At 38.0% G+C, this 27,496-nt stretch overlaps 1 protein-coding gene across 1 annotated transcript; it reads right to left on the bottom strand.

Moving 5' to 3' along the window:
• Positions 1-1,849: 1,849 nt before the first annotated feature.
• On the bottom strand, positions 1,850-21,544 carry LOC139478779 (serine-rich adhesin for platelets-like). Its single transcript, XM_071261399.1, has 3 exons — positions 21,462-21,544; positions 7,941-10,556; positions 1,850-7,181 (listed from the first exon to the last, which is right to left on the bottom strand). The coding sequence occupies exons 2-3, from the start codon at positions 10,527-10,529 to the stop codon at positions 7,161-7,163; spliced, it is 2,610 nt and encodes an 869-aa protein (XP_071117500.1). The 5' UTR covers positions 10,530-10,556; positions 21,462-21,544; the 3' UTR covers positions 1,850-7,160.
• Between the last annotated feature and the right edge of the window lie 5,952 nt (positions 21,545-27,496).

The raw sequence follows: 27,496 nt of genomic DNA, 5'->3' as shown, positions 1-27,496 counted from the left end.
CTGTAATCCCCTTGAGTGACAACGGGAAAATGTCAGATGACATTCTGAAAATCTTATCCCAATCTTGTGCAGAAAATGTCACTGGAAGAAATACATACCCCCTTGGAGTTGTTTACACATTCACATGGTGACAAACGATGCACAACAGGCCATGAAAAGCTCATTTGACCAATTGCCAGGATGAAAGCATAATTTTTTTAATATTCTTGCATTCCATATGGATTCTGGGTCAGTACCCCCTTGAAAGTCCCCTAATTCGAGGCACGAAAAACTCACCTAATACACAGCAATACATGGTAAATACCTGGAATCTGTCATAGGCTGTCTCAGTCGAGTCAGGTGGTCTTGGTCCGCATTGGTACCCAGTATCTCACGTTTGTTGCGAAATGATTCAGTTGAGTCAGGTGGTCTTGGTCCGCATTGGTACCCAGTATCTCACGTTTGTTGCGAAATGATTCAGTTGAGTCAGGTGGTCTTGGTCCGCATTGGTACCCAGTATCTCACGTTTGTTGCGAAATGTTCAGTTGAGTCAGGTGGTCTTGGTTGGCATTGGTACCCAGTATCTCACATTTGTTGAGAAATGATTCAATTGAGTCAGGTGGTCTTGGTCCGCATTGGTACCCAGTATCTCACGTTTGTTGCGATATGATTCAGTCGAGTCCGGTGGTCTTGGTTGGCATTGGCACCCAGTATCTCACGTTTGTTGCGAAATGTTCAGTTGAGTCAGGTGGTCTTGGTTGGCAGTAACATTCACTAACTTGTTCATCTTATTGCTACATATGATGAATCGTAAATTAATATGGATAATGAAACCTCTGAGGAATTTAGGAAAAGTTGACTTTTCTACAAGCTTGTCCTATGCCATGGGCATCAAGTCCATGTTAGTTAGTGTAGTTCCACATCCGTAATACCAAGGTCATTTTGTGGACCAGATTCCACTGATTGAGTTGGGTTCAAAGCTGCTTTGAACAGTATTCCAGTTATATCATGGCATGTCTGCTTAATGCATGAAGAAAGCCCGAAGTGATGCAGGTCTCAGAAGTTTACCACTTTGGTGAACCCATGACAACCATCTTCCTGAGGCAAGAGAGTTAACTGACTATAAAAGTCCAGTTTCCACCCTTGCCGAACTAGGCTGGTATTATGGAGTTACATTTTGGCTGGACTAACGAGTCTATGCATAGTCCAATCAAAATCGCGCACCGAAATCGAAATCCGGTTAGTAAAGTGTCATGCAGATTTCGGTCGGCTGCAGGATTTGCAAAGCATGTGCACCTCTAACTCGTTGTCAACAGATATTTTCTAAATCTTTTCATGTTTTTAATGAAGGTGCTCACGTGATTTGATGCACTTCGCGATGTAAGACTCGTTTTATCACAAAATAGATCTTGATAATCGATCAGATCGTCTTGACTGGGCACCACCGTTTTGTTTGAAGCAAATGCAAGTGATACGAGAGGTTGAATCTGATTGGTCAATAGGAGAGGCATAGAAAGGACATAACTCGTAATAGCCACTGGTGGCGCTACGATCGAGCCAAGGAATTCCAGCCTAGTTTGGCAAGGGTGGAAACTGGACTTTTAAAGTCAGTTAACTCTCTTGTCTTGGGAACATGATGACCACAGGTATGGTGCTGACAAACCTAGTGACATAATCAGGGCGAACCAGGATTCAGACCCACAATCGTAAGCTTCTGGCATGCAGCGCCTTATTTGACTCGGCAACCCATGTCCACACCAGATTCCAGATTTTATTCCTAATGACAAGCAGCCATCACCTGTCTCCAATGACAACACGAAAAACAAAGGTACAAGTAGAATTTATGATGCATTTTAAATACATTGACATGTACACTATATCGGTGGTTGACCAGAGATTCAAAGATGCAAGTGTCTAAAGTTACCACTATGAAATAAATAAAATGGAAGCATGAAATATTCTGATGTTCCATCACATAAGTGATTACTAGCACACACATGAATTCACAAAAGCAGAGCAATATGGGTGCAGTGATTGGCCCATTGACATTTGTATTTGTCCATAGCTCTATGACAAAACATTGACTTTTTGACATGTAAAAAGATGAAGTTCAGTTCATGCTCACCACCTGAGTGTAATGATTGATCAATCTACTGATGCATCATAATTGTCAATACATTACTATATCGATAGTTACCATCAATGCTGTGCTACAATATTCTAATAAGAACTTGCATAATTAATAATGCGCTTGTCAATAGGATTCATTATTATATGCATAAACAAACATTGTCACATTTCAAGATACGAAGAAAATTATGGTCATGTAAAACGAATATGCTTTTGTAACAATTGGTGTCACAATGGAGATGGTCATGGTGGTCATAGGGTGATTCTTCAGGAACTGATAGTTCCTTTCACCTCACTCTTTATAATACCAAAGATTTGGTTTACAAAGCCTTTTTGTCAAGAGTCAATGCTTCAATGTTGCAGTTACAAAAGTCCTAGCGATGAAACACGGCCCAGGTCATTCCTAGGGGAAGACAACATCAGCTTCATAAAAGGTGGCTTGCGATCTGGCCCAAAAACTGAATGAACTAGAAGTAACTAATCTTTGGAAATAAAATTGTCTCAGATTTGAGAGAACTGACTTAATTCCATTGATTTCAGTTCTACCTATGACAAATCAACTGATAAATGAACAACCCCATAATTCACCCATGACTGTCATCCTCACTGATCCATGCACAGACTTAATCTGGCCAAAAAAGTTAGACAAAATAATACTACAATTTTTACATGCTCTGAAAGTCCAAGTACACATATATTTTGTTGTATTTCAATCATATTCTGGTGGCACATGTTTTTAAAGAGCCTTTGTATTGTTTTGTCTAATGTTTTATGTCACCTCTGGCAATATTCCGGCTGCGTCATGATGGCCAGACAATAAACGTGTCTGGACCAGACCAAGAAGTGACTGATGTTGTGAGCATTGACCATGTGGTCATGGATCGACGACACAAAATCAACCGAGTCACTGAGCATGACTACCCGATTCAACTTAAGTCACCTCTTACAATAAGCGACAGAGTGTTGGGGACCTATTTTCGCCTGGGGGTCCCTGAATTGGACACAGAATGATCAGACAGGACACCATTGGATTATCCAGGGTATCATATCTGTTCTTTGATGATAAATATCTTTGACCCATTTGTTACCATAGCTATGGGTCATATTGATAACAGCTACCCAGCCAAATTAGACTTGTGTGAAAGATAAATTCTGTTTAAAGTAAGAGCTGCTAAACAAAACTATGGTAGCGATCAGTTCATGTTAATTATCTTATTAGAATACCCTGGATAATTAAGAATGCATGAAGGGGTGTCACAAGCTGTTCAGTTTTGCTCCTGGTCACATCAGACAGGACACGAGAGGCCATCAAAAACTGTGCCCAACTGCAAAGCATACTGAGCCAATTTTACAAGCGCCCTTCTTCTAGCTCTTGGGTCGAAGATTATTTCATGTTGGCATAAGACTACAGTTTAAAAGCATAAACATTACCAAGAGATCTCCACAAGCTCTAGCCAGTAGGTATCTAAATCTATAACAGAATAGTCCACTACCATTGATCCAACAGACTATCATACTAATGACATCTAAACAAGTAGGAAAGCATTCCTGAGTCTGTCCATACTACATTCGTCCATCAACCATGAATACATACAGCCGCTTTGCAGTGTACTTACTATCTTTGCAAACACATCCAGTCGCACCCTGGTTCCTACAACATTTCTTGTCCACATTGCAACGGAAAGGTTTGTACAGTATTTGTGCAGGGAGTAGGGATGAATTCCATAAATTTATACATCTTATACAAATGGCATTTTCTTGATTCTATTGACTTGTGATAGGACAATCTCCCTTATGAGTACCAAATTTTTAAAAAAAATGATCCGAAACTCTGTGGAGAAAATATCATATATTTTTAAAAGAAATTAAGATCTACCATTCATCAAATAAAGTATTCCTAGTCATAAGTCTGGCCTTACAAAGAAATAGTTCATATATTTAATGATAAACATGCATACGTCTTTCTTTTTCACTGTTTTTGTTTTCTATTCACATGAATCCTGGTTGCATGAATAAATGGCCAATTCTTAAGTGATCTAAATCTCACTTTAAACTTATGGTGAAGTTGCAATACACATTTTAAGGAAGGTGTAGATGGTAGATATATAGACATAACATGCAAGATTATTGTACACTGAATGATGAGATATTGTTTATTTGTTTGTTGTTTAACGCTGCACTCAGCAATATTCCAGCTACATGACGACGGTCTCTAAATAATCGAGTCTGGACCAGACAATCCAATGATTGACATCATGAGCATTGAACCACGCAATTGGGAAACGATGACATGCATCAACCAAGTGAGCAAGTCTGACCACATGATCCTGTTAGTCGCATTTTAGGACAAGCATAGGCGCCTTTTACAGCAAGCATGGGTTGCTGAAGACCTATTCTACCCCTGATAAGATATTGATCTGAAAGGTTGAACACAGTTGGTTTATCTCCATTCTTACATGACACATGGCCAAGTAAAAGGTGATTAAAATATTTACAGAGGTTGAATTATCAAATTCAGGGATCTGCAGTGATCGCTTCTTACAAGATATCTTTGTTTTCTAATACTCAAACCAGAATTTTGTGATAATAGGGTAATTAATTGATAATTGAAGATGAGACACTAAAATCACCCAGTAGAGATGCCATGCAAGTTTGATTCAAATGGTCTTGATATGACATACACACAACTATTGTGACGTATGTTCTACAGAAGAGGAGGTGGTCAGGTAGCCTAGTGGTTAAAGCGTTCACTCGTCACGCCGAAGATCCGGGTTCGAATTCCGACATGGGTACAATGTGTGAAGCCCATTTCTGGTGTCCCCTGCCGTGATATTGCTGGAATATTGCTAAAATCGGCGTAAAACCAAACTCACTCACTCACTCTACAGAAGGGAAGTCCAAGCATTGTCCTACAGCAGACATGACACCTCAGTGTGTGACAGAGAAGTGCCAAATGTCCAACTGTGTTGATATTACTGAATTTCAAAAAACACTTTTTTAGTCACTGTTCATCAGGTTCTGTTTAAACAGATGGCTAAACTTGCTAAGAATATTCTAGGTACCACAACTCTGTCTTTTATTATGTAAAATCAGTAATTGAAATTGTCTAAAGGAAAGAAGGGACTTTCTTTCACGGTGATGGTGTCATCAGCATAATTGTGGTCTAACATAGATTTGGTACTGTTTGCAGACCATTCAGAATGCAGGCTGTCATTGTGGTATAGAATAAACATTCCTTTCAATTATTCAACACAAAAAATGACAATGGTCTGAAAAGCATCTTTGGAGTGTATTAAGTGCCTGAGGTCCTGAAAGATAAAGTGAATAAAATATATACTGAAATAGAAAATAATACAGGACATCAAGTAACTGTACATGACTAAGTATAACATTCTACTGTTATCACAGTAATAACTGACTACAAATAGTTGAAAATGAATCATAATAGGGACAGCATCAATGCACTAGGGATAAAAGCAACTCATATTCAGGGTCTGTCTTGAGGGTGGAGGTATGGCAGACATTATGTTCATTTCAGACCAGTAACAAGTCACTTCACATTTCTCATTTGTTAATCTTACTAAAATCAAATCTTTTACTCATTTCACTTCCTCTCAAGATCTGAGTGAGCGAGTTGGTTTTAAGGCTGCTTTGAATAGTATTTAAGTAATAACACAGAGTGTCAGCTAACTGTGGGATAAAAGCCTGAAGTGATGCAGGTCTCAGATGTTTACCACTTTGGTGAAACCCATGAGCACGGGTATGGTGCTGACAATGTGGGCAAAGCGTGATTCAACCCACGACCCATTGGAGAGTACCACAAATGAACATTCTAAGCACACAATCAGTTTAGAGACTTCTAAAAACATTGGGAGCAGCCTATTAGACTATTAATCATTGTTTTGGCCAACCTTCCTCAACTAATCGGTTTTACTTTTGAGACAGTGGCCAACATAATTCATTGATACATGTTCATTTTTTTGTTTCTGCTCCCACAACAAACACTTCCTTTTTATTTTAATGGTCTTACATTGTTTCAGTTTTACAGCTTGGACTAAAATGAAAAAGATGTGTCTTCATCTTCGATTAAAACTAAATGTCAGTTCTATCATCATTCTGAACCAGCAGAACTTTGTCTTGGAAGTGTTGTTGCCATCTCCAGCTCTCTTTCAGGTAACTTAACACAGAATATCTCTCCATTCTAACCATGAAATCAACCAAAACAAAAATGCCTTGTCCAAGCAGCCCCTTAGCCTATTTAAACAAATCAGTAGACTGTCACAAATAAGTTTAGCTGACAACAGGGAAGGAAGTTCTTTTGCTGCAAGATGTTCTGGGTGTATTTGAGATGAAACAAAAGTTAAGCCCAGTTTCGAGTATTGTCTTCACATTTGTTCTTGTCCAGCTGCCACTTTGAAACTATAATATAGATACATGAGCATCACAGAAAAAATTCAATGATAATGACAAAGAGAACTGGTAAATGTTTAAAGAATCAGTGCAGCATTGAACACAAAGCACATACATACTGGCCTCATGATAAGAGGAGCTTGTGAGTTACTGATAAACACACTGTCGAATGTACAAAGATGGTCATGTCAGAATCTATTCTTTTCCCTTCTGACCCCACAAAAAGGCCTGGATAAAATCTTGTCAGGTGCAAACAAGACATGCTGAAAGATATCCACATAGAAGATATGTTCTGAGATTGAGGCTGTAATGCAGAAGTACCTCCATCCCACAAGCTTGAAGAAGAGGATTTCCAGGTACAGACTAACAGTTCTCCAGCTGATTTTGTTTATGAGTTTTGTGGACCTTATTATGTATTATTGAAACGGTTACCATGGTAACAATGTTTATAGTGACCAATGAAAAATATATATAAATCTCGATCCGTCAAAATGGCTGAATGCATCAGCACAGAGTAGCCTGAGTTGAGGCTTTGACTTTACAAACAGTATTGCAGGTCAACGTCCCTTCTTGATTGGCATCGATGGGTGACCACTTACATAAGCGAGACCAGAACAGATTTGCAACATGCTCTTGGCCCATCACTGAGTCAGCATTTGGAGCTGAAACGAAAAAGGTACAATGTCAAAACAATATCAAACATATCAAACACCAACACACCAAAAAAGTTGATTTGACAATTTAAGATTGTTAGAATTTGCTCAATGTTTTTTCTAAGTATTTCACTCTCATGAAAATCAGATCTTAGGTTTTGTTATCGCTAATCAAAGATCCGAGGAATCCCATTCAAGTCACATCAGAACCACCTATCATCCAACCAATCATCAGAGCAGAGAAAGGGACAGTCAGAATGTGTTTTTTACTCAAGCAACCTCGAAAGCATTAACACAAGGTATTCCAAACGACAGTTATGGGCAGTACAACTGATTCCCTCAAAATCATTGTTTCTCTGTCGCTTCAGTTGGATAAACATTTGAAACAGAAGAGACTTTCCCTAGCCTGTGGGAAGTACTGCCATACAATCTCGGGCATCTATTAGACATTCCAGAATTTTCTTTTGTTCAGTTTCTACATTTTGAATAGAGAACTAAGTCAAAATATTTTTCACTTCTGGTTAAGTCATTTCATTGATTGGTCAAAGATCGCGAAAAGTCATTCTGACGTGACCCATAATGGGATGTCCTCAGATCTTTGTTCAGCTGCAGCGAATCTACAATAATCTGAATCTGAATAAGTTATTGGATTCGCTTTTAAACGTGTTAAAGAAAAACTAAGAGAAAATTAATTACTTATTAAACACTATCTAAAATCTCAGCATTACCTAAACTTTAGGATGAAAAAAGAATTACAAATATATTAACCTTCTTAAGTGTCGATAAAGCGAAATTTCGCGTGACCTCCAGTCTCTTCTTGTACTCTTCAGTGAAGTTCCCGCCATTATCAACACTAGCACACTCATCCAAATGCTTCAGAAACAAGTCCTTCCCTTTTGTACAAAATTTGCATTTGTCTTTAGGACAGAAAAGCATAAACCGTGGCACCTTGCACTCCTCGGCCAGCATGTCTAGACCATACAATGGGTTCATTTTGTGTCTGTCAATCATGTGTGTCCGGACCTCCAGAGCCTTTGCAGCCAGATACCGACAATGGGCACACTTGTAATTTCCTTTCTTTTCAACATCAAACTGGACATTAGAGTCTACAGACTTATTTGGAGAATTTGGGGGGGAGGATGGCCATGAAGTCTTGCCTGATGGAAGATTGTAAGGATTGGGAGACCTTGTTGTTGGTGGTGTGGCCACAGCATTAGTTGGTGGTGTAGATCTACTCAGAGATGCAGCAAGGGTGTTACTTGTTGCTGGATTTCTGTTGTTGTGTGGCACAGAGTTGCTGCTATTTGTGTTTGCTGAAGTAGTACTAGTTCTGGTTGCCAAGGTGCTCCTCGTGGCAGGGGTTGTGGTGGTGGCCTTGGTTCCTGAGGTGCTGTTGTTGCTGTTGGCTGTGCTGGTTGAACTAACTGCAGACGAAGCCAGATGACTGTTCATCTTCCTGATCATCATCATATTGACTAATGCATTTTGGGACTGACTAATATTTAGTGGAGGAACAACTGGCACAATCTTTTCGGACGATGACACAGCTTGAGCTGATGATGAAGATGAGGAGGACACAGAATCTGAAATTAAGGATCCTTGAACAAGGGTTTGTGAGGGTGGCTGTTGGTCTTGAAGCATTTCATTCTGCTTACCACAGGTTGGAGCCTCTGACTCGTAAACATACACAGTAGGAGGTAACTGTGGTTCAGTTTTAATATGCACTGCAGGAACATAACCAAGAGGAGCAGAACCTTTCACAGATGTCCCTGCATCCGCTGGACCAGGCTGAGCTTGATTCATCAGCAGCATGTTTTCCTTCACAGCATTCACTGTGTTTTTCACACTTGCATCTAGACTGTTACATAGATTTGGATTTTCATAAGCTTCTTTCTGGCATATCAGACAATGTTCCAACCATGATGTTGGATTAGTGGTGTGAAAAAAACAATCTGTGGTGACACAGAAATAGATCCACTGTACGACACTATTGACAGACGTTGACTCACCCATCACCAATGTTCCTCCAGGATGACTATCAAAGTAATGGTTCTTTACAACTGAGAAGGTAGAGTCATGAATTGTTGAGCACAACAAACATGTATAGATGCTTGGATTGACGATCACTGCAGGCTTTATATGATCACTAAGCACAGGATGTTTTGTTTCAATTGTAGACTTCATGTCAGGCACAAGGCCTTTATTTGTTTCTTCATCTACACCGGCATCCTCATCCTCATCTTCATCATCTTCCTCAGCATAATCCATTTCAACTACAGCGTCATTAACGTCCTCTTCTTCATCCTCTGTATCTTTTTTACAAGATTCAGAGTCTGGCACACTTGCAGTTTTTTCCTTTTCCTTTTCAGTTTTTTTCTTTTCTTTAGAGGACGAAGGAACTGTGTCCTTCAAAATAGATTTATTCTTCTCATCACTTGCATCAATGTCTTGAGCTTGTGACAGGGAAACAATCTTTAAGGCAAACTTTGGTCGTGCTGCATCATGGTCAAGTTCAGTGTGTTTTCCTAAGATTGCCTTCTTAAAAGTCCTAAATTTACAAACACTACATTCAAAACACACACCAGGCATTCGATCTTTTTTAACCGACTTTGGTGAAGACCTGGTCAGTCTCTCTGTCGGTTTGCTCTCATCTTCACTGCTGGATCGAACAGTTCGTTCAGATTCAAGTTTACTTTTTGGTGCAGAAACAGCTTTACGCGGTCTCCCACGTTTACTTTTAGTGCGACCTCTCTTTGCTTGACCTTCACCTTTATACACTTTGGCGTCTTCTTCACTCACAGACAATGTCCTCTTCCTTTTTGAATTTGGGGATTCAGTCTCCTCAGCTTCAGATTCTGACTTTAATTTTGACTTTTCTTTAGGAGATTTTTTGGAGTTGTCATTGCTTTGGTTGAGACCATGTTTCAAGAGATCGGGGAGTAGAACACAGACCTTGAGGTCACTGCCGTCAAACTCTGAGTGCTCCTGCACAGTATGTCGGACAACATCCACACGAGAGAAGGTCTGAAACACACAATACTGGCAGGAGAACCGATGATCCATCAGGTGAGTCAACAGCTGGTGTTTTTCCTCCGTCTTGAAGGTACAGAAGTTACACCAGTAGTATGGCAGATCTATGTTTGATATGACCTGTCCTGAGTTCGACAGGTATATTGTTTTGGAGGACAGTGCACACACAATTTCATTTGTTCTGACACTCAAGAGTTTCTCACATGACTTTTCCGTGACTCTTGATTCGCTCAAAATGAGTCCAATGTGACTCTTGTCACTCGGATTAATGCTGCATGTCCTTGTCGGACTTTGTGGTCGAACGATCTTTCCTAATTCGTCCGCCATGATGTCAGAAATTCGGGAGGACAAATCCTGAAAATAATTAAACAAGTTTGATAATTACTTGGACAGAAACATTAATACAGTTATGTAATGAACTCCTTAAATAATTCAACTGAATGTCTATAAAAGCTTATCATGTCTGTATTACAACATAGTTCTACGGCACTGCAGGTCAGGTGGATAAGTGGTCAACAATTTGAAATGTCAACAGAGACAGACATCTAAAACTTAAAAAAAGTTGCTTTCAGCATTGCTTTTCAAATATTTTCGGCATAATGACGGAGGACGGAAGTGTCAACAAATATGAAACAAGTAATAAAAAACAAGTAATACACGGATAACTACACTGTCGCAACCTGGGTTGTATATTCACTTCATACACATCGTATATTTCCTGCTCGAATCACCTCGGGACCTCCACATTGTATTTCCCCCGTTAAGTAGTACCATGAAGGGGTGCAACAAAAGGAACAAAAAGAATTAGGCCAAACCATAGAATGATTAGTCCGGCATAAACCTGGGTTGTAACCAGTCTCCCTAATGGGACTAAATTCATCACACGCTGACCGTGTGTGTGTGTGTGTTGGGAAGAGCATGGGTTCACTTCCTTGTTTTGTTTGAGAATTGTTTTGTTTTAATCCCCTCTTTCATTTAATTGAACTTTTTCAAACCCCAAAAGGATCAGCCGAAACTCTTCCTCAGTTATCTTACCATTAAACACTGTTTATACTGAGATATGATATGAAATATGCTTCGGGATTCAACCTGGATTCATATATCAAAATAACGCAAATCCACTTAATCTAGCCTATCCTAACTGACACTATGGTTTGGTTAAAGAGGTACTTTTACAGGTAAAATGATGAAAAACTTCATATTAATATTCATGTGTTGTCATGCATTATTGAAATGACCTATAGCCTGAGGTAATTACCTAACACTTGTCCCAAGGTGATGACCTCACCGTGGATTCTCACAGGTGCAAATGTCACCTGAGTAGGGGATGGTCTCAAAATATTGCTGTCATATTACTTTATTGAGATATGTGCTGACGGGGGCAATGATTAAGACATGAACTGCATTATATTTGCTTGGAAATATCATGGAATAGTTAAAAGCTATAAACCAGGATGAGTATTGGAAGGATGGGGGTTTATTCTACAAATGATTCAGCCAGATTCTGACTCAGCTGATGACATATCTGAATCTGTACTATCACCCAAAGGTATAACAAGGCTGATATATATGCTATCACATTGGTGATACTGACGTTCTATTTCAAGAAAGTGATCTTCAGCTTTTTGCCATATATCTGGTGGGATGCTAGAAATGGCTGGGTATAATCCTTTGACATTTTTTAGTTTGAGTTTGAATGTTCTGTTATGATTTGCCACAAACCCTTCACAGTAAGCCCCGATAAGCTAAATAGGTTTGAGTTGACAATGTCTGCCTGGTGTACGTCAGACAATGTGACTGTGTTGTGCCACAGGACATATCTTGTACTTTACTGGTTCCTTATTCTGGCGAATTTTCTTCATTCTTTCATTTCAGATGGTCCGATGTCGACATGTCAGATCTAGATATAGATATAGATACAGATATGCAAGATGTCAGATAGGGTCGCTTTCAGACTTCTGATGGTTGGCATGACACTATCTGGTTCCCGGACGCTATGATAACTGGCGTTATCCATGACAGTAACACTGGGGTTGATTAGATTGGGCAGTAGTTGATGTTACAACCAGTCTATGAACACCTCACCATTTATTTCTTTATGATCTTTTCCGTCTAGAATACTAGCTCACATCCATCAACAAGCTCTAGATCATGGGCTCCGGCATACAAAACAATGACAGGATTACCTTTACCTGATGGTACCATCGGTGTGTTTTCTTCCATCTGACATTAGACACGTGTACTCAGTAGAAGGAGTCTTATTAAATGATCTTGAAGTACTGACTGTGATGGTCATGCATGATGCGGAGATAATGTACCCTCATAGACAGGATAGAATATTTTCACCTGAAAACTGCTAGGTCATTGCCACATTGTGCATAAAAATCCCATCTCATGAAGAGCAATAATTAATGTAGTCCAGGAAACATTAATTGTGTCTTAATTCCCTCCTGAATTCTACTACAAGTCCGGGGTACCTTTTGCTTATAAGCTTGCACACTATATGCCTTATCACCCCTGTATTAAAGCTGTCTAATATCTGTTTGCTTCCTGGGTTTGTATTGACATGACCCCTACCTTCTTGTTTTATTTCTCATACCAGACTTGTTGGTAAAAAAGCCCCAGAGCTTGAGAAGTTTGGTTATACAAAATTTATTAATCTAAACTAATAAATGGTTTCCCTCTGTCTCTCTCAAGTGTAAAGAATTATAAATTTCTTACTATAGACTGTGTTGTGTGGCTATGCACATATAATGCAACATGCATCATGAGAGCAGTGTTGACAAAACAAATGAAAGGTCATTTTGTTATTTACTAGGATGCAAATATAGACTTTTCTAGATCTGTTTCCATTTTTAATAGTAGTAGTATTTCCTTTATTAGAGTGAGTGAGTGAGTATTGTTTTACGCCGCTTTTTAGCAATATTCCAGCAATATCATGGCGGGGTACACCAGAAATGGGCTCCACACATTGTTCCCATGTCGGGATTCGAACCCGGGTCTTCGCCGTGACGAGCGAACGCTTAAACCACTAGGCTACCCGTCCGCCCCTCCATGGTTAGAGCCAAGTCCAAGTCACTTGGGGTCGTACCCCAACACAACCATGTAAAATTCTATGTTTCAAGACATTATTGATAGAAACATAAGTTCTACATGGCAACAGTTCCAGGAGCTGACATTTCTGTGACATTGTGCCCCCCTTTAAACAACTACTCATCAGAGTAAAACTAATGATTTTCATGAGATGGAATTAACCAGTTGACTTGTCATACCATGAGTGGAAACAAAGACTTTTTCATTTCATTTCTTAATTTCACAAGATTGACAATTCATTTTAAAAAATAGTGCCATGGCACTGTAGCTCACGTTGATATGTGGTCAACAATTTAAAATGTATACAGAGACAGACAAAAGTAAATATTCAAATATTTTCTCCACAAATACTGAGGACTAAAAACCAAAACATGTAACTAAAAATAGTATATCATCATAAGGAGTAACATATATGCCAAAGTTCAGCTCTGTCAGTCAGGGGAAAAGATGACAAATATACCTTTGGAGAGAAAGAAAGAGCTTCATCAAAACAAGCTCGTCTTGCAAAAACAAGGAACATACATGTGGAATCCCACAACTAACTAAACAAATACCAATTCTAATTCAATTTTGAACAACAATGTCAGACTAATGGCTCTAAATATATTTTACAATATGTCTGCTTTTGTGGCTACAATGGAAATTGGAATCAAACAAATTCAATAGTCATCACTGGTGGTAACTGACATGTGAAGTTTCAACAGTTTGTGATGAGATGATGTTTAAATTGTGAGGAAAAGCATTTTGAGAGACTTTAGTAGCAGAGTTGAAGTGCAAAGGTTAAATAAAAGTCAAAAAGAAATATCATGGAAGACAAAATGAGTTGAGCCCCACTACTAAATGTCCACATAACAAAGTTTATTACATTTTGAGTAAAATTGGCTGAGTAATGTCTATAAGAATATTCAGTTTTCAGTGTGGTAAAAATACAAAGGGAAGCAACTCTGCATAGCAACTCTGCATAGCCAATTGCAGCGCCTAAGACGGCTGGGGCACAAGTGGTGGCCATATTGAATATTGGATTCGAACCTCTTCAACGAATTCAAGTGATGGGAACAAGCATGTGAAGTTTCAGCTTCATTGATCCAGTGGTTCCTTAACAGATGATGTATACAGTGAGAGGAAAATGAGAGAGAATTTAAGACCATGGTCATGAGCAAAAGGTCAATTAAAGATTAAAATTATTTTGAAAAGAGAGGGCTGAGTAATGGCCAATAAGTTTTATTTCTCAATATGGACAAAGTGCAAACATCAAATCAATTTCAGTTTTAAAAACTGACAAAAAGAACTCCCACTACTAACTACAGGCGCATCAAATTTCCTTTAAGTTTAATAAAGATGACGGCATAATGGTCTTAAAAACGTTTTCATTATGGCTACCATTTTGGCGATATGACAAATTGGATCGGAACCACTTGAACAAATTTAGGTGTTATCATTGGTGGGGACAGGCATGGGAAGCTGCAGCTTCATTGGTCCAACGGTCTCAGGGGAGATGATGTTTTCAGTGAGAGTACCGTATTTTCTTGAGTAACGAACAAAGGTCATCAAAGATCAAAGTTTATAAAACATAAGGAAATCAGAACGTGTGGAGCCTTGCTATGTCTAAGCTTATACTAAATTTTGAAAAGAAATGGCTGAGTAATGGCCAACATCACAAATACATCGCACAATGGATGCCTGACAAATAGGCCATAACATAAGCTCATTTGACTTTCAGTCAGGTGAGCTACAAAACTTGTTAAACGATAATCATATTTCAACAACCAGTAACATCAGTGGGATGTCAGGTCCAGGTGAGCTAAGAATTGATTTAAAGCTTTATTTTGAAAATAATACATAGTTAATAGACACTGTGTTTCACACACCCTATTATGATTTCATCGAATGAATTTGTTACTGAAAATCCCACATGTCGGCCATTTGGATGTTTTTGTTTCTGAAGGTCGTGAAACATACATTTCAGGATTTTTTTCCAATAAAAAGGAAAACCTATAGTTTCAATACCATCTCTTATCATTTCATCAAAGAAAACAAGAGAATGCTGCAGGCCATAAGCTCACTCTTGGTGAGCTAAAAAACACTAACCAGGGTGTTACCTAGGTTACAAAAGGGTCCAGATGACTCCCCCATTAATTTATTTTAAGGGTTCTTGGAAGCAATATGAGGGTCATGTAAAGGTATGAAATGGTGTAGTGTACTGTATGTTTAGATAATTACTTTAGAGCCTGGAATGAATCCATGATCATATGGACAGTGGACGCCCATAAGTGCTCACGATGCACTAAAGGTGTAATGAATATTATTGTGCGTCCCTATGCGTATATTCTTCTTCTGCGTCTTTTCTCAACAATTGTGCATACTGAACACACAAATGTGCACGCTCAAACCCTGACTAACATATTTCTGAAATCAGAGCTTGCATCTTTAATCATGTACATTCTCCAGTGTCTAGGCCAGTAACATGCCTTATGTCCATCTGGGATTGTCCTGTGAACATCTGTCAGTGGTCCCAAGATATTATCAGATATCACAGTGTGAAAAGTAAACATTTATCTGCCAGGCCTAATAGCAGGCTAGGTAAAATGTTTAACTTTAACATGTAAGTTCTCATAAATAATTTTGCATGCTAAATTTGGTTATTTTTCATTCCAAAGTTGCACTGTTTGATGCTACCCATTCTGATAAACATTCAACAAGTCCAATGCCAATCAGAGAATGCAGCTGGGTTATATTCGTTTGTTTGTTGTTTTTACATTGCATTCGCATCCCTGCACACAACCCAGCAACTGTGTTACATGACCTCAGGTTAGTTACCTAAGAGGAAGAGGTCACTATACATGCAGAATTGTTTGTTTGTTTCTTATTTAATGCAGCACTAGTGTTCCAGCTAAGATGGAGGTCTGGAAGGAATTGACTTCGGACCAGACAATCAAGAGACTGACATCATAACCATCAATCTATGCAATTGGGATACGATGACATGCACTAAGTCAGTGAGTCTGACCACCTGAACCTGTTAGTCACCTCTTATGACAATCATGGGTTACTGAAGACCAATTCAAAACCAGGATATTCTCAGGTAGCAGGGCTTTAAAGCCTTGGACCAGTGTTACTATTGATATACTGTAAATCTCTAGAAATTAATGCATCACCAAATTAATACGACTGATGACCCCTAACGTAAAATGTTACTCAATATCAATGCGACTCTCCACCCCATCCCCAGTGGAATGATACATATCCTTACCTTAATCAAACCTTAAATTAATCCAATTAATATACTTGTTACAACTGCTGCTCAATAAACTGGGTTTGTGTTTATATTCAAGTTGGTATTTCCGCTATCCAAAGTGTGCAGTGAGGCCATCTTATTGGTGATAGTCATATTGGAGACACAAATGTGAAGTTAAAACAGACAAAGACCACTTGCATTTTTTACATATAATTCATGAACACTCGCATTAATTTCACAATTTACAGTAGTACAACTATGAACAAAGGCTGGAGTGGTTATGAAATCGAGCTAACACACTACAATAAACATCAACCTTTCTAAGAAAACAAAAAGGGAAAAAGTAATTAGACTTATCAGCTCATAGTAATATTTTAAAATGAGTAATAATAAAATCAAAACATTACTATAACATGTATGACCTAGAGGTTTGTGTTACGCTTTAAAGTCTTCTTTGTGTAGTGCATAAAGACACTACAAAGTAATTATAAACTTTAGGATCATGGTTTTACATCATTATGGCTGCAATATAACTGACTGGTGTAAAACAACAACAAAGCAATGTTACTGTCAACACACAGATTTCTAACAGCCGGGAAGCTATTTCACACACTGTAAACTGCTCTGCTATAGGACATCATGATAAAACACTGATCATCATGATATCGTGTTCTGATCCATGTGTCCCACACGTTTGGGTTCCTGCAGCTGTGACACTTGTTCACACAAAACCTATCAGTGAGCTCCCATCATAAATACTTGTTCTCAAATATAGAATAACCTGAAGCTGTATTCAAAACAAATCATCTTGCTGTACTTCATTGCCGAACAGATAATTCTTGAGAAACATATGGCATGGGAACATTGCAGACACGTTGCTTTGATAAGATGGATGTATAAGATAAGATAAGATAAGATAAGATAGAAGATAAACTAAGATCTGACTTTTGTTAAGTATTGACATGATCTTTTTTCCTTTGTTTTTGAACTTTTTCATTATAGCTGCAGAGATTAGATCCAATACTAGTTACAACAATATCTACACATATTCTATCTTTGTTTTGATTACGTAAGTTTTAAGGCTGGTATGGGTAACACGCATACTCAGGTCGGGTGAGTACTGAGTTGGATCCGGGTACCCACACGACTAACATGACCCATGGTTAGTCACGTGATATATTGTACAATGACAAAAAATTCACTATGGTTACACTAAAATGCTCTTATGTTCGCATTTCTTTCTGACTATGCAAGCTTTCTTTCTGACTTTAAGATGTTAGAATAAGATTGTTTTATATGTGTATCGAAATAGTTTTTGCCAGGCTCTAGTAAAACAATTCCCAATCGGAAATTTTGCACCTAATTTTTGAGACCTATAGCAGGTACCCAGGTAGGGTAGGGTATAAGGGGGTTGGGTACCCGGGTAGTAAATTTGGACTAGTAGGTTTCCATTCAAGCAGTGGGAATTGAAAGTGATACTCAATGTAAAATGTTTGTGATCAATGAGGGTACCCAGATCAGGGTTAGAAATTGGCACTAGTCCTATAGTCCTTGCCATGCTGTCCAATGGTAAAGGTATCATAAGGACTAGTAGAAAATTGCCTTTTTTAAGGGTTTTGCTACATGTTCTGATTATAAGAACTAGTGGACGAAAACTGTTAGTTTCTAACGCTGCAGATCAGTGGTAGAAAATGACACTAGTCCTATAGTCCTTGCCATATCGCCCAGTAGTTAAGGAATCATTAAGACTTGTAGAAATTTGCCATTCTTAGGGTTTTGCTTTATGTTATTATAAGGATGAGTGGAGTAAAATTGTTAGTTTCTACTACTGCAGATACTACATTAGTTCGCAATTTCAATTTCTTCATCACAATTATTGAAATCCGGTTTCTTTTTTTAAATATTTAGGCCTTTTTTCGTTTGTTTATGAACATGTTGAATACACATAAGTTGTATTGCGCCATTCCCTAAATATTGTAATGTCATAACTGTAAATCAAGTCAGAGGTTTTGTGCTAAACCCAAAGAGTATGTGGAACATTCCTATCTTTAATAATTTGCTAATCATAATTCCTGTGAGAGCTGAGAAAAAAACAAACCTAAATGAACACACAAAAATCTTCTGACACCATATCTGCCCCCAAAAAGATTATACAATCCACTTTATTTCAAATTTCATAGTGTTTTCATTATGGCCTTAAGTTATGTGAGGTGCATTGGTTTTGCACAAAGCCAACTGATAGTATTCAAGAAGGAAATGTTATTGTCAATTTATTTCACAGGAATCGGAAGTTTCCAGTGTGTGGTGAGACATAATAGTCCTATGCAGCTGTATGCAATATTAGAGAATGCTGCAGTAGGAAATTCATATCTTGTTGATATTTCCTTCCTTTTTGATCCAGAAAACACAGTAGTGCATGTACAAGGTCAGGGGTAACAACAGATTGGCATTATAGTCAATCAAAGTACAATACCCACCCCGAACCTCATACAGTAAAACTTAAGATGGAACAAACTCCAAGGGCCACGGAAATCAGTTTGCTATATTTGTACGCAATTTATATCTGCTGTTATATCAGAGAACAGAACATTTCCTGCAATACTCAAAACTGAAGTGTATGTGATGTATTTCCAGTTTCATTCAACTTCATCAGTCAGGGTGGCCTCTTGCCTACGCGCCAATTCAATTCCCATAACTCTGTGTAGAAATTCAGTTTGGCCTGTTTTTACATTTTTTCCCCTTTTTGTTATAAAAAAAGTATTAACTTGCATGAAGAAAGACACAAATAGTAACATACATCATTATGTTTGTATTAATGTAATTTTGAAAAAAATTAACAGTAACCTTGACTTAAAAAGGGAAAATGCTAAAAAAAATCATGCAAAACAGTAGGGTAATTTCAACTGGTAACGGCAAACTTCATGTGTTGAATTTTGTAATAAAACTTATATCATTAGAATCGTAATTGTTCAAAGTGAGGTTGAAGAGGGGGGACATATATGACCAACCTTTGCATCTAGGGGAAACATTTGAAAATGTGAAAATTTATTCCATAATATAAGATAGCTATGCGATAAAGCACAAAGAACAATGAAGAATCAAGCATGGTTTATTTCACGATAAAACATTGTTCTATCATGACGTCATTCTGGGGATTCCAACATGTGCCTGTAACTTGTTAATGTCAAAAACTGGAAGACATTATTTTCGAGACAGAAGTGTCTAGTGAGGTGTTGCCCATATATGACAATCGTTACTGGGGAGAAGGTACAGATAATCGACATGAAAATTGAGAGAATATCTGGAAAGTACCAATCTTCTCTCTCTCTCTCTCTCTCTCTCTCTCTCTCTCTCACACACACACACACACACACACACACATGACACACACATGACACACATAAATGACTTGTGTTTATTTTTTATCGTACAATAACACAACGACCACAAGTCATTTATTTTTTATATGAGATATGAACATTAACTACAGCCTTGTCAAGGATGTTGATAAAATGTACAATCTTTAAAAATATTTACCCAAATTTAATATAATGATGACTCCCTGAATAGAATCCGACCTTGGAAATATCGGACAAGTCCATTTTACAAACAGTGGGTTAAGTTTGGTATTTCCCGCCTATTCTCAAAATCCTCATGTCAATCATATGTACCTTTTCCCCTAATACAGATTGTCATATCTTTCCCTTGTTTGATGCGTTTATCTATATAGCCCAGCTGCATCTACTTACTTGACACTTCCCTCTAAAAATTAACATCGTCCAATAAATGACATCATCAGGTTGCGAGTGCATATTCGTATCTCCAGAAATGATGTCATGATAGAACAATGTTTTATTGTGAAACAAAAACCATGATTCATTCTTCATTGTTCTTTGCGACTTATTGCTTAGCTATCATACATTGTATGATAAACAACTCCCACTCGTCGTTTACTTCTAAATTAACCAATGGGTAAAAAGATCATACAACATCTTGACTACAAATGTTGGTTTGTTGTTTAGCACCACACTCAGCAAAATCCCAGCCATGTGACGGCGGTCTATAAATAATCGAGTGATTGATATCATGACCACCTATCCACGCAAATGGAATACTATGACATGCATCAACCAAGTCAGCACCCGATCCTGTTAGTTGCCTCCTACGACAGGCATAATGACCATTTACAGCAAGAATGGGTTGCTGAAGACCTATTCTAACACGGATCTTCATGGGTTTCTTTCCCAAATGAAAATTACATTGGCATATTAACTAGGGTCATTAATGAGAATTGAACATTAATCAAATCTGTATGCAAAATCTTATCAGTACAATAATAAAACCATGAATATTACAGTTATTCTAACTGAAATAAAAAGCACGGTTTTATGAATAGATGACAAACGTCTAAGTACAGTCTTTGAAATGACACATTTCCCTGAGCAAGTGCTTTTTGAGGACCATCACTTTTACAAATAAAATGTAATCTTTTGCAGATCACTTTGGTGACTAGTGACAACACGAAATCAGTTCAAGTCTAACCCGAAGTACGATGTCAACACTGTAAATTATCATCGAATGGGAACAGGTTTCTTATGACAGTGTTTCAGATGTAAATATTTCCACAGACCGTTGACAAAATCACCCATTTATATACAGCTTCATGAACCCAATCGATTCTGTGTAGGACATGTAATAAGCGGAAACTGCACGAACCACGAATTATTGCTTGTTTTAATAGGTCCAGATCGACGTACGTCAAGCTTACATATAGGCTACACTAGGCAAATAGATCTTCCGGATAATACCATGATCACGATCACAATATAACGATCCATAGCAGTTGTATCTTATTTCAAAAACGAGCCCTGAACATTCGCCCACGGTAGGTTTTTCCCAGCGTATCGGGGAATCGTATATATATTACTCACCTTGAATTTTCAACATGAAGTTCAATAGATTGACCGAGTCAACAACAGCGAACAAAATTCATCATACGGTCCTTGCCTCGCCATGTTTGTAAAAAGGGAGCTAACTTGAACAACGGATGTATTCGTTTCTGTGTGCCCGAGAATGTGACTGGACAGGGCGGGTTCATGTTTACTTATAATGGCGGTCCATGAACCAACGCGAATGTTTTTTTTGTTTTTTCTATCAGTGGTTTTCAAATACAGAATAAGTTCTGTTGTTGGAATAATTTTCTCAGTTGAACATACTAATCAACTGATTCAGTGATATTTTTTCATATTTGGCTATTCAGAGTTATCTCCCTTGACGGATGCCCTGCCTGATGGTCTCGATCTAGCAGTGAAGACTTTGGCAAGAGTTGTCTGACACAGCCGGTTTTAGTGTTTTCAGTTTATGTTTAGCATGTAGTAATTGTAATTGCAAAATGAAAAAAATATAAAAATATAATTTGTTTATCTTCTGAATTGATTAGATAGATCAAAGATGTACACAGATCAACTTCGCAAATTCTTGACATGATGTTATGAGGGTTAGGGCTCAATCAGTTACTGAAATCACCAAGCGATGTTTAGGATCAAATGAGCCCTCAAGTGGAGTATTGAAAATTTTGGCGTATAAAGTAAACTAGTTTCTTACAGTATACACATTGTTTAGAACTATTTTCCATAATATTTGTCCTTTGAAAATTACCATGTATTCATTTTGTGTTTAAAGGGGCACTGATCTAACGCAATTCCCCGTACTGGTTGTTGCCTTTGTTATTGTTTTTTTCCCTGTGAGTATCCGGGTGATCCGCAACGCAACTGAGCGTGACCAGAGACTGGGCTACCGTCTGCAAGGACTGCTAAATAAACTTGGAGACTGGAGGCAATATTTGTTTTACGCATTTTTGCATAAACACTGATTGGGTAACTGTGATCTATAAAGATTTCGACAAAGGGCGCATGTTAATTAATTTCTTCAGCTTAAACAAACAGACAAAAAGAACGGCGGAGCTCATGGAATGTCGTCATTTGGAAATACCCAAGATGGTTATAGTTTAATACTAAAAAAAGTATCCATGCAGTGAAAGCATTTTTGGATTTCGGATTGCATCGATAATACGATTACTACTCACTTGTTGTCATCCACGTTTTCTCGTATAACCCTACACTTGTGTATTTGTCGTCATTCACTTGATGCTCAGTTAATGAATTTATTACTGGTACAATTAGTGGTAGCACCACTTAGATTACCTGACAAGGGTTCCCATTTGGCATTTATTGTGTCTGTGGTAATTATTCAATCTAAATCCAGGTTTGAAGTGAGGTGAAATGTGTGTTATGTAATATGCACGTGGCAGACCAGCAAGAGGTGAATGATCAGTTGATTTACTTTTTTTTTTCTAAATCAACGGATCGTTCCTAGTCATCAAAGGATTAACAGAAAATACGTTGATTGATTAATCACTGTTATCTTGCACAGTGGATATGTCAAAAGTGAGTGTTTACATGTCTAGGTTTACTAAAACAAAGGGAATGCACTCATTTTTTAGGAACTGTGGACGTTATGAAAATAGTTGTCACATGGGCTTTCTCAGCCGACCCTTGAGACTTGACACCTATGTGAAACACCTGAAACAATCCAAGTGATCAGTTGAGAAACGAACACAGGTTATAATATCCCGAAAAGATATATATCTTTTAAAATATTTGATTGTTAGAGTCACGTGACATCGAATAAGTTTCTTTGTACAGCTGCAGACGAGTGGGATATTGTTCCTTTGTGTGGATATTCACGGATACATTCCTCGAACAAGGAAGCTGCCTAAAATTTATACACATAAATTTGGTAGGTTGTAATTATGGTATTTGCATTTTGTTTTCCCTCGTTTGAACCGATTCGTTCTTGTTTCTCCACGTCTTGGTTGGGAAATTCTTCAATGCGCGATTGTTTTCACAGGTCTTTTCCTTTGTAAGCGTGTATATATTACCGTCAATTTGTAAAATGTGATTCTCTCAGGCAATTTATAAAATGTGATTTGTAAAATGTGATTCTCTCAGGCAATTTATAAAATGTGTAAATATTTCAGTCATATTGACTGAAAAAATCTGTCCAGATTGATTAAGACGACCAAAAGGGCCTACAAACATCACAACAGATTAGTATGTAGGATTAGAAGCCAAACAACATAGAAATGTACTGTTCAACGTAACATTTTCAGTCTCTTGGTGATGACATTAAACATCAAAATGTTTGGAGTTCCTTATTATAATAATACAGATGGAAATGTTTTTCAGTCACTTTGTAAAATAACTGAATATTTAGACGTTTAATGAATTTGAAAATGTTACACATTTTGACAGTAAAAAAATATACACACTATAAAAAAAGCAATGCTCAGGTGAAATATTTACTTTGTGTTGCAAGTCAAAATAGCGTAAACGAAAATCGCAAAATTACCAAGCAAGTGACTTATGAAAACTTCCTCACCATTACCAATGCTACCCACAAAGATACCTACATTTCCTTATTATCTCGAAAACTGTATTTCATTTTGTTGATCAATGTGACCATAGGCCCTTATTACTACCCATAAAAGTGACTAATGCGCTTACGAATGGCGCAGCAGTGGTCGCAAACTAGTCTAGATTTCTGCTATACATCCAGGTACTCACTGGGAAAAAACAATAACAAAGGCAACAACCAGTCCCGGGAAATTGCGTTAGATCAGTGCCCCTTTAATATATTGATGCCTCAAAGCTGATACAAGATGAAACCTTTTAAACTAAAACATTTTCAACTTGAGTCTTGGTGCCAACACTTGAGGATACAGGCAGTGCAGGAGTTTTGAATTTTTCAGTTTCAGATGGTTCCTCATTGTAGAGTTTGTGCCACCATTAAAAGAGAGTTGAATTGATCAAATTGTGCATTTAAGTTTTTTAGTAATGTGGCAGTTTTAAGATGTGCCATACAGTTGACCACCAAGTAACTGAACAAGGGAGATAACTCTCTCTACAAGAGTTTTAATTTACTGCTGGAGTAGTTATCACACTCGTTTCTTACTCCAGTACCCTGGTAGCTGAGGCGGAGATGTAATATGGTTATTCTTGACCCATCGAGGATGCTGGCAATTGCTTGCCAACTGGGAGCAATTTACTGAGTTCAAGACAGATATTTCTTGTAAATTTTGTAGCAGTCAAGTTCTATTTCTAAGTTTGAAGCATAATTATTTTTTCTAACATTTTCTGGGATAATTATATATTTTTCAGTAGAATTCCATAAAAAAAACTCCAAGCAGGAATTTCAATTCAAATGTAATACTTCTCAGCAGGTCTCACTTGAAAGTAATACCTCTCACAAGGTTATAATGAGATAGCAAGATGCCTCTAAGGCTATAGGCAAAAGTGGCAGTGGATTTATACCATAAAAAATATAACTTGTTTGGCGAGGAATCCATATGTTATGTCTCATTAGTATGCAGTCATATTCACAAGTTCATAAACAGGTATGGCTGCACAGGTCAGTTTATAAAATGTCAATTGACAACACAAATAGATAGGTGTTTGCGTTACATGAAAAACAGGAGCAGTCCTATTCCCACCTCTTCCGCAGTTTCCCAAAACATCACCCCAGAAACAAGTATCCTGAACCATTCACTAAATCAGGTGACAGCTGACCTCATCAGCACTTGTCTATGTTCATCTTTAATCCATTATGTTTACTAATGCGGTACTACTTCACAGCTATAATGGTTTTATGCTCTTTCGAACAAGAGATGTCTCTTCTGGTTTGTGAATAAAAGAGGCAGTAGGGTTTAATATAATCCAATGCCTAACGAAACAACAAAACATCACTTGCGGAAAAGACAAACCAAGAAGCACTACAATTTTAAAACAGACATTCCCTTGCATCTAGCTTCTTGTATAGGACATTTGCATGCACTTCCGGTCTTATGATCTTGACCTTCAATCTCAGTCATAGGGTACCAGAACTTCCAATTACAAGCATATAGTTGTCATGGTGACTGATTTAGGACACCCATTGTCTGAAGAACATTTGATTGCAAAGGCTCATTACCCTGGAGCCATGACATCTATATGCCTTGAAACACTCAATTGCTGTTATTTATAAGATGCTAATCCTAATTGTTAATCCCTATCTTTGTGTACATCGACTGTCTGCCATCCTGCTGATGAATTACTGTTTATATTTATATTTATTACTTACTAAATGTCAGGTGACCTTGGCTATATAAGCCTTGGTCCAGAGGAGAGAAAAAAAAAGAAAGGCCTTACCCTCAGCCTAACTAGGGTTAGGCTGGGTGCTCCGGGGCACCTAGACAACAACCACTACCACTATGTGCTGACCAGGCACATAGTGTCTTTTGTATGTATATATCAACATGTATAAAGTATAACTGTATATACCACAAGCCATCGTCTCCAAGTTGTCACTTCCTACTGAGAACCATACGTCGGTCCCTTGCATATACGAGTATGCAAATTGTTCATTAATCAACGCCAGACCCACACGCGTTGTTATAGTGGCCATTCCTATACCTGTAGGACAGGACATGATTACCAATTTTCTGAAAACATGGTGCCATCACAGATTTCCAAAGGTCCATTCATATTATTTTCACTACTAATTTGCAATTTACGCCCTATGGATTCTGTTTCTTCCATCAAGACTGGTTGTCATCTGGTGTTGACGTTTGGTATTTACAAATGAAAAGTCGCTACAGCATACCCACAGACCTAAATCATGTTTGTGTTGACTGACCTTCAACATGAGGTCTTAAAATTCGTAATCCTTCGTTAGTAACTGATTTTGTCTTGGAAGAACTCTCGCGTCCTTGAGCGCATAGAAATTCTCACCACCTCTCAATCACACACTAGTGATCAAGTTTGCTATGAGTGGTCCAAGTCCTATATAAAGATTTGGTGAACTTGACTTTCATTTTGATCCCTGCCAATCAGTCGTGTCGTGAATTTACACTTGCTTGGTTTTAGAGTGAGTCCCGCTTCTTTCATCTTTTGGAATACTGCCTTGAGGTGATTCAAATGTTCTGAAAACGTTTTAGAAAATATTATGATGTCATCTACGTATTTTAATATGTAACGCCGATTCATTTCTTTTTGTGCCTGAAATTGTTTGCTGAAATGGGCATTTTTTAGCCCGAAAACAATTGATAACTGTATTTGGTTGGTTTGACATCACTGATATAATAAAAACCTTGTGGTAATTCTCTCCATTTAATAGCTTTTTCGATCTCCATTATTAAATTTATTTATGTAAGCATTTGTCTAAATGTGATCAAACGATAGTAAGCAATCTATTTTTAATCTCCAACCAGTTCTTTGGTTTTGGCACGGAATAATTGACGCGCTTGTTGCCTCCCCTGTTCTGTGAACTTTTTTTTCTCGTCTTCGCTAATACCACTGGTCTTACGAGATTTTGATCGAATCTCCTGCTTCATTTCATTGTACTTGGTGAGTTCCGATAGCACTAAACGAATATCCTCGGATATCTTACAATCGACCATTGCTGTCGAAATATGATCCTCGATGCTGTTCAACTTTGCTTCGGCGAGTATCCGAATACTATCGTGTTTTAATGCTTTCTTTTGCAACCTACGAGAAATGAATTTTATCGCTATTCCTGCCAGTCCCGAGACTCCAGCGGCTATTTCCATGCTGAGCACGATAGGCGCGGCGATTATAGTTGATAGTAAACCGACACCAGCTACACCGAGTCCCATGCCAGCTGCTACAAGCGCAGTGTCAACTCCGTCCAGAGCATTCACGGCTCTGCGATACTTTTTATACAATCCAAGTCTCAACTCCCTATCCTTCTCTATTCGATGTTTTATGTCGCTTATTTGATGTAATCGAAATCCATCAACTTCCTCACCATTACCAATGCTACCCACAAAGATACCTACATTTCCTTATTATCTCGAAAACTGTATTTCATTTTGTTGATCAATGTGACCATAGGCCCTTATTACTACCCA

The sequence above is a fragment of the Haliotis cracherodii genome, unplaced genomic scaffold (assembly GCF_022045235.1).
Source record: "Haliotis cracherodii isolate W230 unplaced genomic scaffold, xgHalCrac1.p SCAF_4, whole genome shotgun sequence".
Taxonomy (NCBI): domain Eukaryota; kingdom Metazoa; phylum Mollusca; class Gastropoda; order Lepetellida; family Haliotidae; genus Haliotis; species Haliotis cracherodii.
This window is presented reverse-complemented; position numbering and strand designations above follow the sequence as displayed.

Bases quoted from the DNA above. Each gene is read 5' to 3' on its own strand.
- LOC139478779 (XM_071261399.1), bottom strand. From the start codon at position 10,529: ATGGCGGACGAATTAGGAAAGATCGTTCGACCACAAAGTCCGACAAGG. The intron at 7,182-7,940 runs GTTAATATATTT...TTTTCGTTTCAG, and splicing joins CTTTATCGACACTTAAGAAG to CTCCAAATGCTGACTCAGTG.